The sequence below is a fragment of the Labeo rohita genome, chromosome 23 (genome assembly GCF_022985175.1).
Source record: "Labeo rohita strain BAU-BD-2019 chromosome 23, IGBB_LRoh.1.0, whole genome shotgun sequence".
Lineage (NCBI taxonomy): Eukaryota > Metazoa > Chordata > Actinopteri > Cypriniformes > Cyprinidae > Labeo > Labeo rohita.
In genome coordinates, this window is record NC_066891.1 from 10,345,625 (window position 1) to 10,361,818 (window position 16,194).

Sequence of the window (16,194 nt, forward strand, 5' to 3'; positions counted from 1 at the left end):
AAATAAAATAAAAAAGTTAAATAATAATAAAATAAAATGTAAATAAAAGTATATTAAAATGGAAAATGGTTATTTTAAATTGTAATAATATTTTATAATATTACTGCTATTACTTAAAAAATGTAAAGAAATTTATATTTATTTTTTAATTTAAATATTAATTATTTATTTATACACCTTTTTTATTTCTGCAACTACTCGTTCTGAAATTTGGTTGACTCTTCTATCTGTTCATTAGTTCATTGTTAAAGTTTTATTTTTAACTTTGAATTATCTTTGAACTCTGTTTTCATAAAGGAAAAAAAAAGTAAAGAAAGTTCAAAAATCATTAAAAATAACCCTTACCAACTATTTAGTTACACACCTTTATGCACAGCCAAATACACATTAGCATTATTTCTACTAATTTTTAAAATTTATTGTTTAATTATTTTTATTTTTAAAATAATTTATTTATATAAATAAAAGTTTTTTTTAATTTAATTTAATTTAATTTTATTTTGTGTTTAAATAAAAGCACCACATCCAATAGGAATGATAAGAATTGTAAGCATTTACAGTTACTAATACTACAAATACTATGCAACATAGTATTGGGATAATGGCTGCTGAAAATTCAGCCTTGACTTTGAAGGAATATTTTATTTTAAATAATAAAAAACATTAAATTAAATTTAAATAAAAATGTTTTCATAGAAAGACAATAAAAATATTGTAAAAATTTTTTTTTAAAAATCATTAAAAAAAAAACCTTACCAACTATTTGGTTACACACCTATATGTACAGCCAAATGCACATTAGCATTATTTTTACTTATTTTTTAAAATGTATCGTTACATTATTTTTACTTACATTTTATTGTTTTCATTTTTATTTGTTAAATGTTATTTTTATTTTATTTTATTTTATTTTATTTTATTTTATTTTATTTTATTTTATTTTATTTTATTTTATTTTATTTTATTTTATTTTATTTTATTTTATTTTATTTTATTTTGTTTTATTTTGTAAATAAAAGCACAACATCCAATAAGAATCCTTAAGAATTTGTCAGTGGTAAACCCATATAGATTTTCTATTCATTCAAATTTTACACCACATATCTATAGTGGTTCACAACCAGGAGGCATATACATAGCAGCAGAAGAGATGCACATTGACTTGTGAATCTTTGCAAACCAGACATCCCTTGCATCTCATTAGCACGTCATGCATAAGATCTGCATGACATCTCATTAAAAAAGGCATGCATCTGAAGTATACCCCTGCCATGCATCTTTTCACACAAGCCACTTGGCAGCTTCAAAATGCAAGCTCAAGCTAGCATCCAGCAAGTAACACTAGAACAGTAGCTGGCTTCACACTCCTCCGGAGGGGGAACATAAGCTATTCAACTCCCAAGACTTATGTGTCTGTCCATGCTGTGCTAGTGCATGACCTGGAGACAAGCCACAGAGTTAACAGCTATGTTTTCCATGACTAAATACATCTAAATATAATGAAACCTTTAAATGCTAAGCCAGTGTCAATTTCACACTAGAAATGCGTGTTTAGCACTAATAAGTATGGTTCACAGTTAAACCACATAGGCAGAGTCAGTGCGGAAGTTACAACTACAAGACATTCGTTGTCACGTAAATTCTTTTAAACACATGATTTTTTTAGTCAGCCTAAACTTCTATTCTCAACTGTCTTGCGTTTGTGTTATGGTCATGCTTAACCATGTATCAAAGCCAGGGACTTCCCCATGTGCTATTTCCACCTGCCCAAGTGGCACACGGGGGCTATGCTGAGCCATCAGGCCCAGTTACAGCATGGCTGTGTGGGCTACAGTTTCTGACCTCCTGTTCGGCCGCCTAAAGTTCCCGCCTGAGTCATCCAAACCAATAATATTCTGAATTATTAATAATTTTTTGATGTGACTGCGTGAGTCAATGTCATCAGCCCACCCTAACCACCTCCAGCCGGCAGCTGAATTCATAAAGAATAGCCAGTAGGTGTAAGATAAGGAAGCAATGTGAAATAAACAAGAAAAGGACACTCTTGTGAGTCACTGAGAGCAGTTCAAAAGCACTTTCCACCGTCAAGCATTTAATTTACGATTATGTCGTCATCTGTTCCTTTAATAGATGAGTACATTTCGTCTTATTTTCTTGAAGGTGTTTGTTCGAAACTAAAAACCGTGTCATCATTTATCCACCCTAATGTTGTTCCAAACCCATTTGCTGTTATTTTTGTATGTGAAACACAGGAGGGAAGTTTCTGGTGAATCCTCACACATGTTTTTTCCCTACGACAACAGTTTTTTTAAGCTTCAAAAATCTAAAAATCACCAAGAAGTACTATAAGAGTGACTCAACTGATATTTTAAGTCTTGTAAAGTCATACAGTAGCATTGTGTGATGATTTACAGGTAAACTTCCCCTCCATTACAGCTAGTAAACTGAGTCAGTGAGTTGAACTTAACAGATTAGTTCACTTCCAGAATGAAAATATGCAGATAATTTATTTAACCCTTTGTCATAAAAGATGTTCTTGTCTTTCTTTCTTCACTTGTGAAGAAATTGTTTTTTTTGAGGAAAACATTTTAGGATTCCTCTCAATATATTGGACTTTTATGGTGCCTCTAAGTTTGAATTTCCAAAATGCAGTTTAAATGCAGCTTCAAAAGGGCTCTAAACGATCCCAGCTGAGGAAGAAGGGTCTTATCTAGCAAAATGATCGGTTATTTAAAAAAAAAAAAAAAAAAAAAAAAATTATATATATATATATAATTATTTTTTATTGTTTTTTCTTTTTTTTTTTTTTAAGAAAAGGACCACATCCAATAGGAATCCATAAGAATTTGTTGGTGATAAACCCATATAGATTTTTGATTAATTTTAATTTTACAGCACATGTCTGCTGTGGTTTACAACCAGATGGCATATACATAGCAGCAGTGAGATGCATATAAACTTGTGAATCTTTGCAAACCAGACATCCCATAAGAATGATTTCTGAATGATCATGCAACATAGTACTGGAGTAATGCCTGCTGAAATTTCAGCTTTGACTTCTAAGGAATATTTTATTTTAAATATTAAATTAAAATAAAAATATTAAATGTTAAATAGAAATTCAGTTCAGTTAAAATACAAATATATTAAAATGGAAAATGGTTATTTTAAATTCTTATATTTATTTATTTTTTATTTAAATATAAATTATTTATTTATTTATTTATTTATTTATTTGCTTTTTTTTCTGCAACTACCTGTTCTGAAATTTGTTTGACTGTTCTATCTGTTCAGTATTTCAGTGTTAAAGTTTATGAAAACTCTGTTTTCAACTATAAAATATTGATTAAAAAATGTAAAGAAACTTTTAAAAATCATTTAAAAAAAAAAAACAGCCAAATGTACATTAGCATTATTTTTAAAATGTATTGTTTATTTATTTTTTAAACTAATTTCATTTTATTTTTTTACAGAACAAAAATGTACAGATAATTTACTCAACCCTTTGTCATCCAAGATGTTCTTGTCTTTCTTTCTTCACACATGAAGAAATTATGTTTTTTGAGGAAAACATTTTAGGATTCCTCTCAATATACTGGACTTCAATGGTGTCCCTTGAACTTCCAAAATGTAGTTTAAATGCAGCTTCAAAAGGGCTCTAATCCGATCCCAGTCGAGAAAGAAGGGTCTTATCTAGCAAAACGATCGGTTATTTAAAAAAAAAATACATTTACATACTTTTTAACCTAAGGTAGGTAGAAAAACTCCCATCTCATTTTCACCTCCAACTTCAAAATCATCCTACATCGCTGTTTTACCTTTTTTTTTAAAGGGTGTTTGATCTTCTTTGCATGTTTACTTTGTAAACACTGGGTCGTTACTTCTGCAGCGGTTTAGGATAATTTGGAAATTGGAGGAGAAAATGAGATGGGAGTTTCTCGACATACCCTAACTATCTTGAACCGGAAAAAAACAGTTCACGCAGACCTAGATAAAACGAACGCTTGAGGTAAAAAAAGTATGTAAACTGTAATTTTTTTGAAAATAAGCAATTGTTTCGCTAGGTAAGACGCTTATTCCTCATCTGGGAGCCCTTTAAAGCTGCATTTAAACTACATTTTGGAAGTTCAAACTCAGGGGCACCATAGAAGTCCATGATATTGAGAGGAATCCTGAAATGTTTTCCTCAAAAAACATAATTTCTTTACGACTGAAAAAAGAGACATGAACATCTTGGATGACAAGGGGGTGAGTACATTACCTGTAAATTTTGTTCTGGAAGTGAACTTCTCCTTTAAGAACAAAATCCCATGTTTAGATAGTAATACAAAAATATGGATGTCTACTGTATGTTTAAACATTTCATACAGTGGGCTTTTACAGCTCTTTTACAGCAGCTTTAGTTTGCAAACAATGGACACTCATGACCTAAATATGATTTTCATTTACAATAATAAATGCTGAAAGAGGCTGCAAAGCGATCCAGACTTTTATATGGATTTAAAATCAATGATCGGTATATTGCAATGATTACGGTAGTGAGCCTTTTAAATAGGGGCAGGTTTACATTTGGAAACATCGCACTGATTAAGGGTTAAGCCCCAAAACGTTTTGCGCTCTTGTACTCTTTGCACTTTATTTGTGGCCTCTGGACAATAAATTCACATGAGCAGTTTGGTCTATTTTTTGTGTGCGGATCTCATTTGTTTTTGTTGTTTCAATAATAAATGCTAAAATTTTCGCATTGGTAACTTACTGTTCACGCCATCAGTCATGCGTGCATTCAAGCTCTGAGAATCTCTCGTTCTTGGAGAGACTCGCTTTCATTCGAACATTTGGATCAGCGAGTTGTTGACGCAAGAACAGCTGCAATCAAGCCATTTCGCAAATCACTCATAAGATTTAACAGGTTCATTGAAAAGAATCAGCTTGTTCATAAATCCGACACCGCTATTACATCTCGCAGTGTGTAATGATTTCTCTAGTTCAAAATAATGAGGAACAACATGTTTTTATGAAATGTAGTGAGGTAAAAGTAAAAATTTCCCAAAATAAAAATACTCCACTAAAGTACAGATACTTGAAAATGTACAGTAAAATACAGTAACACTCTGGCTATACACAGATTCAAGGAAGGTAAATAATTTGCTTCTTGTTCTCTAACACAATGTTTTTCTGCTTTCCCAAGATGACTCAAAGAGACGGCCAGCACCTGTGGAGGATGAAGCATTTTAACAAGCCTGTGTACTGCAACGTCTGTCAGAATATGCTGCTGGGGCTGCGCAAACAGGGTCTCTGCTGCACCTGTGAGTGGAATTCTGGGTAATTTACAAGAAAGGATCACAGATTGCTTTGCAAATGTAACCAATATTTCCAGACTGCCTATAAAATGTTTCATTTTAGCAATTAAAATGCTGAAATATTCAAGATGTATTCCAGAAATTGAATCTGCCAATATGTGTCATGGTTTATCTACCTAGTTATGTACAGTAGTTATGCATAACCTTGCAAACCCATATGTGTAGTTCTGATCAGTTTGGGATCACAACCATTTATTATCATACACAGGCTGCAAATACACAGTCCATGGCCGGTGTGCAAATAAAAACCCGGCTCCGTGCACCCGCACATATGTGATGTCAAAGAAAGAGACAGGGGTAAGAACACCTTCATTTCTTTTCTTTTCCTTTTTTTAAATTACATTTAAAACCAATACCTTTAAACATTTTAGAATTGTATGACCTCACTGTAAACAACATAAAAAGTAACGTGCATAAGCTTTTAAAAAAAAGTGCACAAACAACCTTAAATGCTAGCTGTAAATGTGATATATTATATATAAAATTGTATATTGAAAAGTCAAATAAATTTAAAGAATACATTTTTAATAAGTACATCTTGTTTAAATAATGTAAAAATGGCCTGCATGTATTTAAAAAAATAACAGTTTATTTATTATTCAACTGGGAAGATTGTCCCAGGTCCTGTGATGAGGGTGTCTCACCAAGGTCCTCTATTGTAGATCTTACTTATTGGGCCCAGGGCAGACAGAGCCCGCTTTAAGCATCTTCTAAGCTTTGTACTTTAGTACTGCCATCAAGTGGACACTGGAAATGTAAATAGCATATGCGCATCTAATTTGTTTGCATGCAGATTGCGGCCCATGACTGGGTGAGTGGAAACTGTGATTCTGGGAAATGTGACAGGTGTCAAAAGAAGATAAAGAGTTTGCACGGGCTCACTGGGAAACGCTGTGTCTGGTGTCACACCATGGTGAGATTGGGACTTTCTGAAAAGCTGCCGTACAATATACAGTTGCTGAAAATCTTGATATAATAAGAGATATGAGACTTAGCAGCAGTGCACAAGAAATGCATTTGAATCAATGTTGATAAAATGAAGCTGGTCAGTTTGTTCACTCTGGATCATAGTTTTTCATGCTTTATATGCCTTTTACTGTTATATTTTAGAGACATGATGAGTGTGCAACCCAGGAACCATTTGAATGTAATTGTGGCCCTTTCAAAGATCATATCTTACCACCTTGGGCCATTTATCCAGTCATCAAGGTAATGCAAATTAAAGTCTCTCTGAAGGACTCGAGCAAAATACATTTAAATATATGCCTACATGTACACTTTTATTATTTTATATTTAATGATTATAGTACACTACCAGTCAAAAGTTTTTGAACAGTAAGATGTTTTTTTTAAAGAATTCTCTTCTGCTCACCAAACCTGCATTTATTTGTTCCAAAATACAACAATAGCAGTAATATTGTGAAATATTTTTACTATTTAAAATAACTGATTTTTATTTGAATATATTTTAACATGTAATTTATTCCTTAAACAAAGCTGAATTTTCAGCATCATTACTCCAGTCTTCAGTGTCACATAATCCTTCAGAAATCATTCTAATATGCTGATTTTATTATTATTATTATTATTATCATTAATATTTAAAACAGTTGAGTAACTTTGATTAATAGAAAGATGCAAAGATCAGCATTTATCTAAAATAAAATGCTTCTGTAACATTTTAGAGTTCGGAGTCAGCATAATTTTTTGGGGTAGGGGGAGAAATTATAAAAATGAATACCTTATTGAGCAAGGATGCTTAAAATTGATCAAAAGTGATTAAAAAGACATTTATGTTACAAAAGATTTCTATTTAAGATAAATGCTGAACTTTCTATTCATCAAAGAAATCTGAGAAAATTCTACTCTCTGCTGTTTTCAACATAATAATAATAATAATGATAATAATAATACTTCATTTTTTGAGCGGCAAATCTGAATATTAGAGTGATTTCTGAAGGACCATGTGACTAGAGTAAGGATGCTGAAAATGTTGCTTTGAGATCACAGGAATAAATTACATTTTAAAATATATTCAAATAGAAAACAGTTATTTTAAATAGTAAAAATACTATTTATAAATAGTAAAAATATTGCTATACTTTGGATCAAATAAATGCAGGCTTGGTGAGCAGAGGATATATATATATATATATATATATATATATATAGTTGTCTATTAAATGGTAAATATAGCTTGCAAAGCTCCATAGCATGCAAAAGAACTAAAAACAACACGATTAGATGGTCTTAATGGTTAAAAGATTAGAGTTCTGCTTAAATAATGATTTCGTTCTCCATTATACCTTCTGTTCTTTGTTTCCTCACTTAGGAGAGGCCAAACTGCGTAAAGAACGGCTGCGCATTTGCAAGTGATGACAGTGACCACAACACTACACCTGATGGACAGGTACTACAGGTAAGACACAGTCTAGATAGTCTATTATGTTTCAGCTTTCCCAGGCAAAGACAGAAGATACTAAATGAAACTAATGCACAACTTCCTGTACCCAAACAGATAAACCCAATTTCTGACACTCATCCTCTTTTGGTGTTTGTGAATCCTAAAAGTGGCGGTAAACAGGGAGAGAGGTGAGAACACTTATCTAATTGCCTGTGTGTTGTAGAAATGCGTATTTGAAATAATTTTTACTCACAAAAGATATGTTTTTACAGAGTCCTTCGGAAATTCCAGTACTTGTTGAATCCTCGGCAGGTTTATAACCTTTCCAATGGTGGACCAGGACCGGGGTAAAGATTTCACTCCCATTTCAGCATATATGTGTCTTTATTTGTGTCCTGCATCCATTTGGTTGGACACCAAAACTTAAAAATGGACTGAGATTGAAAAATGCATGATGTTTAATCAACAGTTTGCATTTCATAGATATGGATGGAGATATAATAGGTTAAATACTTAAACAGAAGCTTGTTAAAATTCAAATGGTTGTAATCTATATTATCTTTTATTTCCAAATCAGGTTATGTTTCTTCAGAGATCTGCCGAACTATAGAATATTAGTTTGTGGAGGTGACGGCACAGTTGGCTGGATACTTGACGCTATAGGTCAGAAACAAAATTAAACGTACATCTGTGAGACTATGAGACTTGCAAAACCATAGAGGATATGTATGTTTAGCTCTCATTTCACTTTCAGCCAACTGTTCTTTTCAATTCCTCTTAAAGATAAGGCCAACTTGCCAATACGCCCCCCGGTGGCAGTGCTTCCTCTCGGCACAGGAAATGATCTTGCACGCTGCCTTCGATGGGGAGGAGGTGAGCAAAAGCTGAACTTGAAACTTGAACATATGCTTTCATGGCTATGTTTAGAGTTTCTCACGGTTATAATGTTGTAGGTTATGATGGAATGGATCTGGGCCGGATCCTGAAGGACATTGAGGGCAGTTCTGTGGTTCCGATGGATCGCTGGAGCGTACAGGTGACCCTGGAGGACAGTCAGGAGAGAGGTGACCCTGTGCCCTATGAAATCATCAACAACTACTTCTCCATTGGAGTGGTATGACACATACAGTACAGCATTCATCTGAAATATGACCTCTATTATGTAGTTTCGATCCTCTCATTTCCTTTTTGTTATTTAACTCACAGTGTGTTTATCATTATCACTGTTGTTGTTTGTGGAACAGGATGCCTCCATTGCTCACCGCTTTCACACCATGAGGGAGAAACACCCGCAGAAGTTTAACAGCAGGTGGGCATGTTGCACACTAAGACCCCACAGAGCTACTCATCAATATGTATTTCTAAAAAAATAATAATTATATACACAAAATCCATCACCTGATTTTACATTTACATTTAGTCATTTAGCAGACGCTTTTATCCAAAGTGACTTACAAAAGAGGACAATAGAAGCAATCAAAACCAACAAAAGAGCAATGATATGTAAGTGCTGTGACAAGTCTCGGTTAGTCTAACGCACTACACATACGCGTTTTTTTTAATAATAAGTAAAAAAAAAAAACCCAAGTAGATATAATAGAAAAAGAATAGGGAATGTTAGTGTTAGTAACTTAAAAAAAAAAAAAAAAAGTCAGAAAAATAAAGAGAAGGATTTTTTTTGTTAGAGGATTTTTTTTTCTTTGTTGTATATTTATGACATAAAACTCAGTCTTGGGATTTTAAATATTATGTGATGTTTGTAAACAGGGTGTATGTCTAATGTTTATTACAATGCGCAGTGGCACAGTGGATATGATTTAAATTATTTAAAGGTAACATTAAATACATTTTAATTTGTTAATTAAATTTATTTAAAAATAACCATTGTACATGTAGGTTGTTTGACTGAAATCGAATGAAAAAAAATTAACATTTTTGCTGATTATTTTCTGGAATTTAATTATTGTTACTGAATGTCATTATAAATAAACAAAGATAAATTATAACTGTAATAAAAATAATCTTAACTGTAAGGAAAATATTGCTATTAGTATTATGTATTTTTTATTAGATACAAATTAATTCAGCAAGGGTGCATTAAGATTGATTTAATGTAACAGTTCTACAGTTCATTCTATTTATCAGAATCCTGCAAAAATTGCATCAGAGTTTCCACAAAACTATAAAGCAGCACAACTGTTTTTAACATTGATAATAATAAGAAGAAATGTTATTAGAGCATCAAATCAGCATATTAGTTTGATGATAGAAGGATCATGTGACAAAAAATTCCCTCTGGAATCACACAAATAAATTACATTTTAAAACATATACAAACAGAAAACAGTTATTTTAAATTTTAATGAAATTTTACAACATTACTGTTTTTTCCGTATTTTTGATCAAATATTTGCTGAGCATGAGAGGCTTCTTTTAAACACATTTACAAATATTTTAAAATCTCCAAACTTTTAACTATAGTGTGTATATGTTGTTGTTGTTGTTTTTTGAAAAGCAGTTTTCCTTGGTAACATCCAATTTATTTAAAAAAAACATAAATGTGACCCCGGACCACACAACCAATCATAAGGGTCTATTGTCTGAAATTGAAAGCTGAATAAATAAGGTTTCCATTGATGTATGGTTTGTTAGGAAAGGACAATATTTGACCAAGATACAACAATTTGAAAATCTGGAATCTGAAGGTGCAAAAAAAATAAAAAATTGAGAAAATCTTCAATGGGTAGCACAAATTTGTGGCTTCCTTTTCATCCATATGTACGTTTCTTACAGAATGAAGAACAAACTGTGGTATTTTGAATTTGCCACGTCTGAGACGATCTCGGCATCATGTAAAAAACTCAAGGAGTGTCTCACCATTGAGGTAAGAAAAAAACCCTTACAAAAAAGAATCACACTTCCATCTAAGTTCAAAGAGGTTATTGATCATTCCAGCTACCCTTGCTTCTTCTTGCCTTGTGTTGAAAGCCCATCAAAAGGCATCAACTAAAAAGCATGAGCACAGTGAGGGCATTATAGAGCACTAACACCTGTTATTAACCTGCTTCTGGTATTAGTCGTCTGTCAGAGCTCAAGCCAGGAACATTTCAATCTACCAGATCAGGGACATTAATTCAGAATATGAAGCAAATGCAATTCATTACTTAAAAAATCTGCTTATGTACGTTAGAAGTATTCGGCTAAAACATCATTTTGAATATGAAATACGTAATGGCACTGATCCCAGCGCCTCTGTCTGGCCTCATACAGTGTTGCGGGACCCAGTTGGATCTCAGTAATCTTTCTCTGGAAGGCATCGCCGTCCTCAACATTCCCAGCATGCATGGCGGCTCTAACCTGTGGGGTGAAGCCAAGAAAAGTGACAGAGTGGACCAGGACTTGCCTGAGGTCATAGTAGACCCCGAAGTCTTAAAAGTGAGCCCGCAAGGTACGTTTCTTTCAATGCAAGGCAAAATCTTTTAATATGATGATTATCCGAAACACTCAACAGACTGTTTTCAAACAGATATGAGCGACAAGCGCGTGGAGTTAGTGGGATTGGAAGGAGCCATTGAGATGGGACAGATATACACAGGGCTGAAGAGTGCAGTTCGACTTGCCAAAACATCTCAGATTACCATCAGGTGAGACATACAGTTTCCAGCTAATGTCAGCGATTGTCCTCATACTGGCACAAACAAGTCATGACATGCTCAGACGTGACTGTCTAGTTTACATTCCCTGCATTTGCATACTCGTTTGTTGTTTTTTTTCAAAAGCAAAATATTTAAATTACATTCCATTAATTCTTTTGTCATTAAATGGGGTTGGTCAGTTTATTCACTCTGTAACTACTATTGAGTCATATAATGTGAATGTGTGCTTAGTCACCCAAGCAATTGGCCATCATATGATTCACTGTTATTTTGGATTGTTTTAAAAAAAAATTTACTCTGATTTATAGGACAAAGAAGCCTTTGCCCATGCAGATTGATGGAGAACCTTGGATGCAGCCACCTTGTACCGTAAGTGTCCATCATACTGCCTTTCTTTGCATTTGACTTTTATTCATCCAGGTGACTCTGATGTATTTAGATTTACAGTAATATTAATAGCGGTAATAAGCAAATGTCCTTTGTGTGTTGTGAGTAAATCATTTGATTCGTTCACTCAACGAGTCTTTCACAACTGAAATTAGTCTTGTGTGTTATTTGTGTCTACAAATCTATTAAGAAACTCCATAAACAGGGTTTAGATATCATAAGTGTTGTTTCTAATAATAAAAAAAAACAATAATAATAATTTAAGCTCTTAGTGAATTATAATGCTTTAAAGAAAAAAAACATTCAAAAATTCATTAAAAAAAAACTAAATTGTTTGCACGTTTTACTAATTCGTTCCCTTGGTTTACTAAATCGTACACATGATTTACTAATTTGTTCCCTTGTTTTAAGTAAACAGTGCACACAAAAAAACCTGTTGTTTATGAGAATGTGGAGAGGAAGTAGAATAAATTATTATTTTGTGACCACGACTTACTTTACAGGCACACTAATTATTATTTCGAACACAATTTACTTAAAATTAGGGACCAAATGAGTACATTATGCACACGATTTAGTAGAACAAGGGAACAAATTAGCAAATCGTGCACACAATTTATTAAAACAAGGGAACGAATTAGCAAATCATGCACACAATTTAGTAAAACGAGGGAATGAATTAGTAAATTGTGTGCACAATTAGTAAAACGAGGGAACGAATTAGCAAATCATGCACACAATTTAATAAAACAAGGGAACGAATTAGTAAATTGTGCACACAATTTAGTAAAACGAGGAAACGGATTAGTAAATCATGCACACAATGTAGGAAAACAAGGGAATGAATTAGCAAATTGTGTGCACAATTAGTAAAACGGGAACGAATTAGCAAATCATGCACAGAATTTAATAAAATAAGGGAACGAATTAGCAAAAATTGTGCATACAATTTAGTCAACAGGGAATCGGATTAGTAAATCATGCACACAATTTAGTAAAACAAGGGAACGAATTAGCAAATTGTGCACACAATTTAGTAAACAGAGGGAACAAATTAGTAAATCATGCGCACAATTTAGTAAATCATGCACACAATTTAGGAAAACGAGGGAACAAATTAGCGAATCGTGCAAAGAATTTTGTAAACAGAGGGAACAAATTCGTAAATCATGCGAACAATTCAGTAAACAGAGGAAACAAATTAGTAAATCATGCGCACAATACAGTAAATAGAGGGAACAAATTAGTAAATCATACACACAATTTAGTAAATCATGCACGCAGTTTAGTAAAACGAGGGAACGAATCAGTTAATCGTGCACACAATTTAATAAACTAAGGGAACAAATTAGTAAATCATGCAAACAATTTAGTAAAACAAGGGAACAAATTAATAAATCATGCACACAATTTAGTAAAATAATGGAACGGATTAGTTAAACATGCGCACGATTTAGTAAAACAAGGGAACAAATTAGTAAATCGTGCACACAATTTAGTAAAACGAGGGAACGAATCAGTAAATCATGCAAACGATATACTTTTTTTCTGCATGTCAGGTATGGGGCTTCATAAAAATGAATCGTCACTAAACACTTTAAATTTAAGTGATAGATTGTTATCCTAACTGAAACAAAATATCTTTTAAATCGTGCGCACAATTTAGTAAAACGAGGTAGCGCATTAGTAAAACATGCACACAATTTAGTGTAAATCATGTGTACAGTTTAAAAAGTTTTTTTTAAATAATAGGTGATTTAAAAACGAAAATTTGAAAATATAGTCTCAGGTCATCCAAGATGTAGAGTTTGTTTCTTAATCGGAACACATTTGGAAAAATGTATCAGTATGAGTGAATGGGTGCCGTCAGAATGTGAGTGCAAACAGCTGAAAAAACAATCCTAAATTTCTCCGAACCTGTTCTGAAACAAATTCATCTACAGCTTGGATGGCCTGAGGCTGAGTAAATTTTCAGGGTGAATACATTTTCAGCTAATTTTCATTTTTTTCAATTTTTGAGTGAACTGTCCCTTTAAGTAAGTTTAAACCAATAGAAACATGTCAGCATTAAATGCAATTTCTTTCTATTTTTCTTCCTCAGATTCAGATCACACACAAAAACCAAGCCAGTATGCTGATGGGCCCTCAAGCCAAGTCTGGCTTTTTCAAATAGAGTTGACCTGCACTTGAGAATGATCCAGTTCGCTTCGAAACTCTGTGTGCATTAACAAAGGACTCTGAAGCCAATGACAGTTTAAAGCCACTATGTAAATTTTGCAGCAAATGCTTAATAAGGTTTTAGCTTAAGTGTTTTTAGGGGATTATCCTTACAAGAGGTATGAATTCTTCACTAGACCATCTTAACATCAAATATGCTCTCTTTAAAGAAATGTAGTGCTCTTTAACAGTAGCTCATGCATTTTTGCATGCATCTTTGCTGTGATATACATATCATGTGCACAGATCATTCCAAGTATATAGACTGGATATTTGTTTTAAGGTTATGTAGATATACATTAAAAAAATATGCATTACTCCAAAGCATCCAGTGTATAAAGGTTTGATGCGCAGTGATTTTGCTGTATAGGTGGTTTAAATATTAGAAATAGATCTGTGCTAACTCTGCACACTGCTTTTAGTTATTCCTTTAGATTTTTTCCCAGCTTACTTTTATTAATCTTGAATGTCAGATTGCTCAAGGCTAAACAAGTTACCAGTATGATCTTTACCAGAACAATGACTAGCTTTAGCAAATCAAAATCTGAAGAGCTTTATGAGACATCTAATTTATTTGCTGTTAAAATATAAACACCTAAAATAGTAGGTGTAATGTTTAGATAAAATATGGAAGTGAAATCAACAGTATGTTAACTAATTTTATTAGATAATTTTCATTGTATTACGAATGTATCAAGTCAGTTGTGTAAACTGATTTTGCAACATTTCACACATTTAAACAGTTATCAGTCGATCTATTGTATTTTATTCAGATGACTTAATGGGCAAAATCCTAAAGGTTTTAGATTGCACACTTATGGCGCTCTGGCAGGCTTTTTAATTTTATGTTGCTCCTGAGAATGTAGAGGATCTCTTAATTTTGTGAATCTCTAAATTTGTCTGAATAAACATTTCAATGTTAAAAGATTTGCATTGTATCTCTTTGTTTTAATGAAGCTTTGTAATGTCATAATTTGCCTCAACACTCATAAGGTGCTTACCGCATATACGCACTAGAGGGCGCCATCAGTTTGACTAATTTTACACGAGTCCGCTCAGCCATCGGGGTCAAGTACTAAGTTTCATTTTTTTTAGGTTACTAAAAGTCGTTATTTATTTATTTTTTACGTATACATAAACTTTTTTAAAATAGCATTTGGTAACTCAAATGACAACCCAAATATTAAAAATTATAATAATACATATTATTAAAATGCTCAAATATTTTTTTACTAACATGCTACTGTTGCTTCGGCATGTGAGGATACATAGTTATCTAATTCTTTATTATACCTGGTTTAATCTCAAGGTCATATACTTTTACAAACCATGACATACGCTAACAATATGTGTGATTCTGATTCGTGGATGAATTGTTCTTTTGAGTCGAATCTTTTCAAAGAATCGCTTCACAAATCCAGTACAAAACGTGTTGGAGTGGCTTTCGAACGAAAGCCAAATGATTCATTGAATCAGTGAACAAGTTAAATGGTGTGGATAAAAGTAAAGTTACTTTCATATCCAAACAGTAGAAATATTGCGAATGTAATAGAAATATGCCACCCAAAACCAGTCATAAGGTTCAATTTTTCGAAATTGAGATTTATACATCATCTGAACGCTGTATAAAAAGGTTGTTAGGTTTGTTAGGATATGACAATATTAGGCCAAAATACAACTATTTAAAAAATCTGGAATCTGAGGGTGCAAAAAAATCTAAATATAGAGAAAATCAACTTTAAATTGGTCTAAATGAAGTTTTTAGCAATGCATATTGCTTATAAAAAATCAAGTTTTGACATATTTACGGTAGGAAATTTACAAAATATCTTAATGGAACACTTAATATCTTAATGATTTTAGGCATAAAAGAAAAATCGATCATTTTGACCAATACAATGTATTTTTGGCTATTGCTACAAATATACCCATGCTACTTATGACTGGTTTTGTGGTTCAATGTGTTTATTGTGTAAAAATTTTATCAACTCACATACATAACCTCCGAGTCGGTATAAATTAACAGCATTTTATTAAACGTGCAACAGTCCAAAAGAGAAACTAAATGAAGTTCAGTACTGACTAAGATAAATGCAAATTACATGTGGCCTTTAAATAATAATGTTCACAAGCGTGCCTCATGACGTGTAAGAATCGCTTTTCGAAACGG

General features: G+C 32.7%; 1 protein-coding gene across 1 annotated transcript in view; it reads left to right on the forward strand.

Moving 5' to 3' along the window:
* The window catches only part of dgkaa (diacylglycerol kinase, alpha a), a 39,657-nt gene extending 24,706 nt beyond the window's left edge, over positions 1-14,951 (forward strand). The window contains exons 9-24 of the mRNA XM_051096546.1: positions 5,189-5,306; positions 5,569-5,657; positions 6,154-6,273; positions 6,471-6,569; positions 7,693-7,779; positions 7,879-7,952; positions 8,037-8,111; positions 8,342-8,427; positions 8,548-8,637; positions 8,718-8,878; positions 9,009-9,073; positions 10,558-10,648; positions 11,035-11,212; positions 11,291-11,408; positions 11,729-11,789; positions 13,909-14,951. Of these exons, the coding sequence (XP_050952503.1) occupies positions 5,189-5,306; positions 5,569-5,657; positions 6,154-6,273; positions 6,471-6,569; positions 7,693-7,779; positions 7,879-7,952; positions 8,037-8,111; positions 8,342-8,427; positions 8,548-8,637; positions 8,718-8,878; positions 9,009-9,073; positions 10,558-10,648; positions 11,035-11,212; positions 11,291-11,408; positions 11,729-11,789; positions 13,909-13,980 (1,584 nt within the window). The 3' untranslated portion in view covers positions 13,981-14,951. The remainder of the gene's footprint in view (positions 1-5,188; positions 5,307-5,568; positions 5,658-6,153; positions 6,274-6,470; positions 6,570-7,692; positions 7,780-7,878; positions 7,953-8,036; positions 8,112-8,341; positions 8,428-8,547; positions 8,638-8,717; positions 8,879-9,008; positions 9,074-10,557; positions 10,649-11,034; positions 11,213-11,290; positions 11,409-11,728; positions 11,790-13,908) is intronic.
* The last annotated feature ends 1,243 nt before the right edge of the window (positions 14,952-16,194 follow it).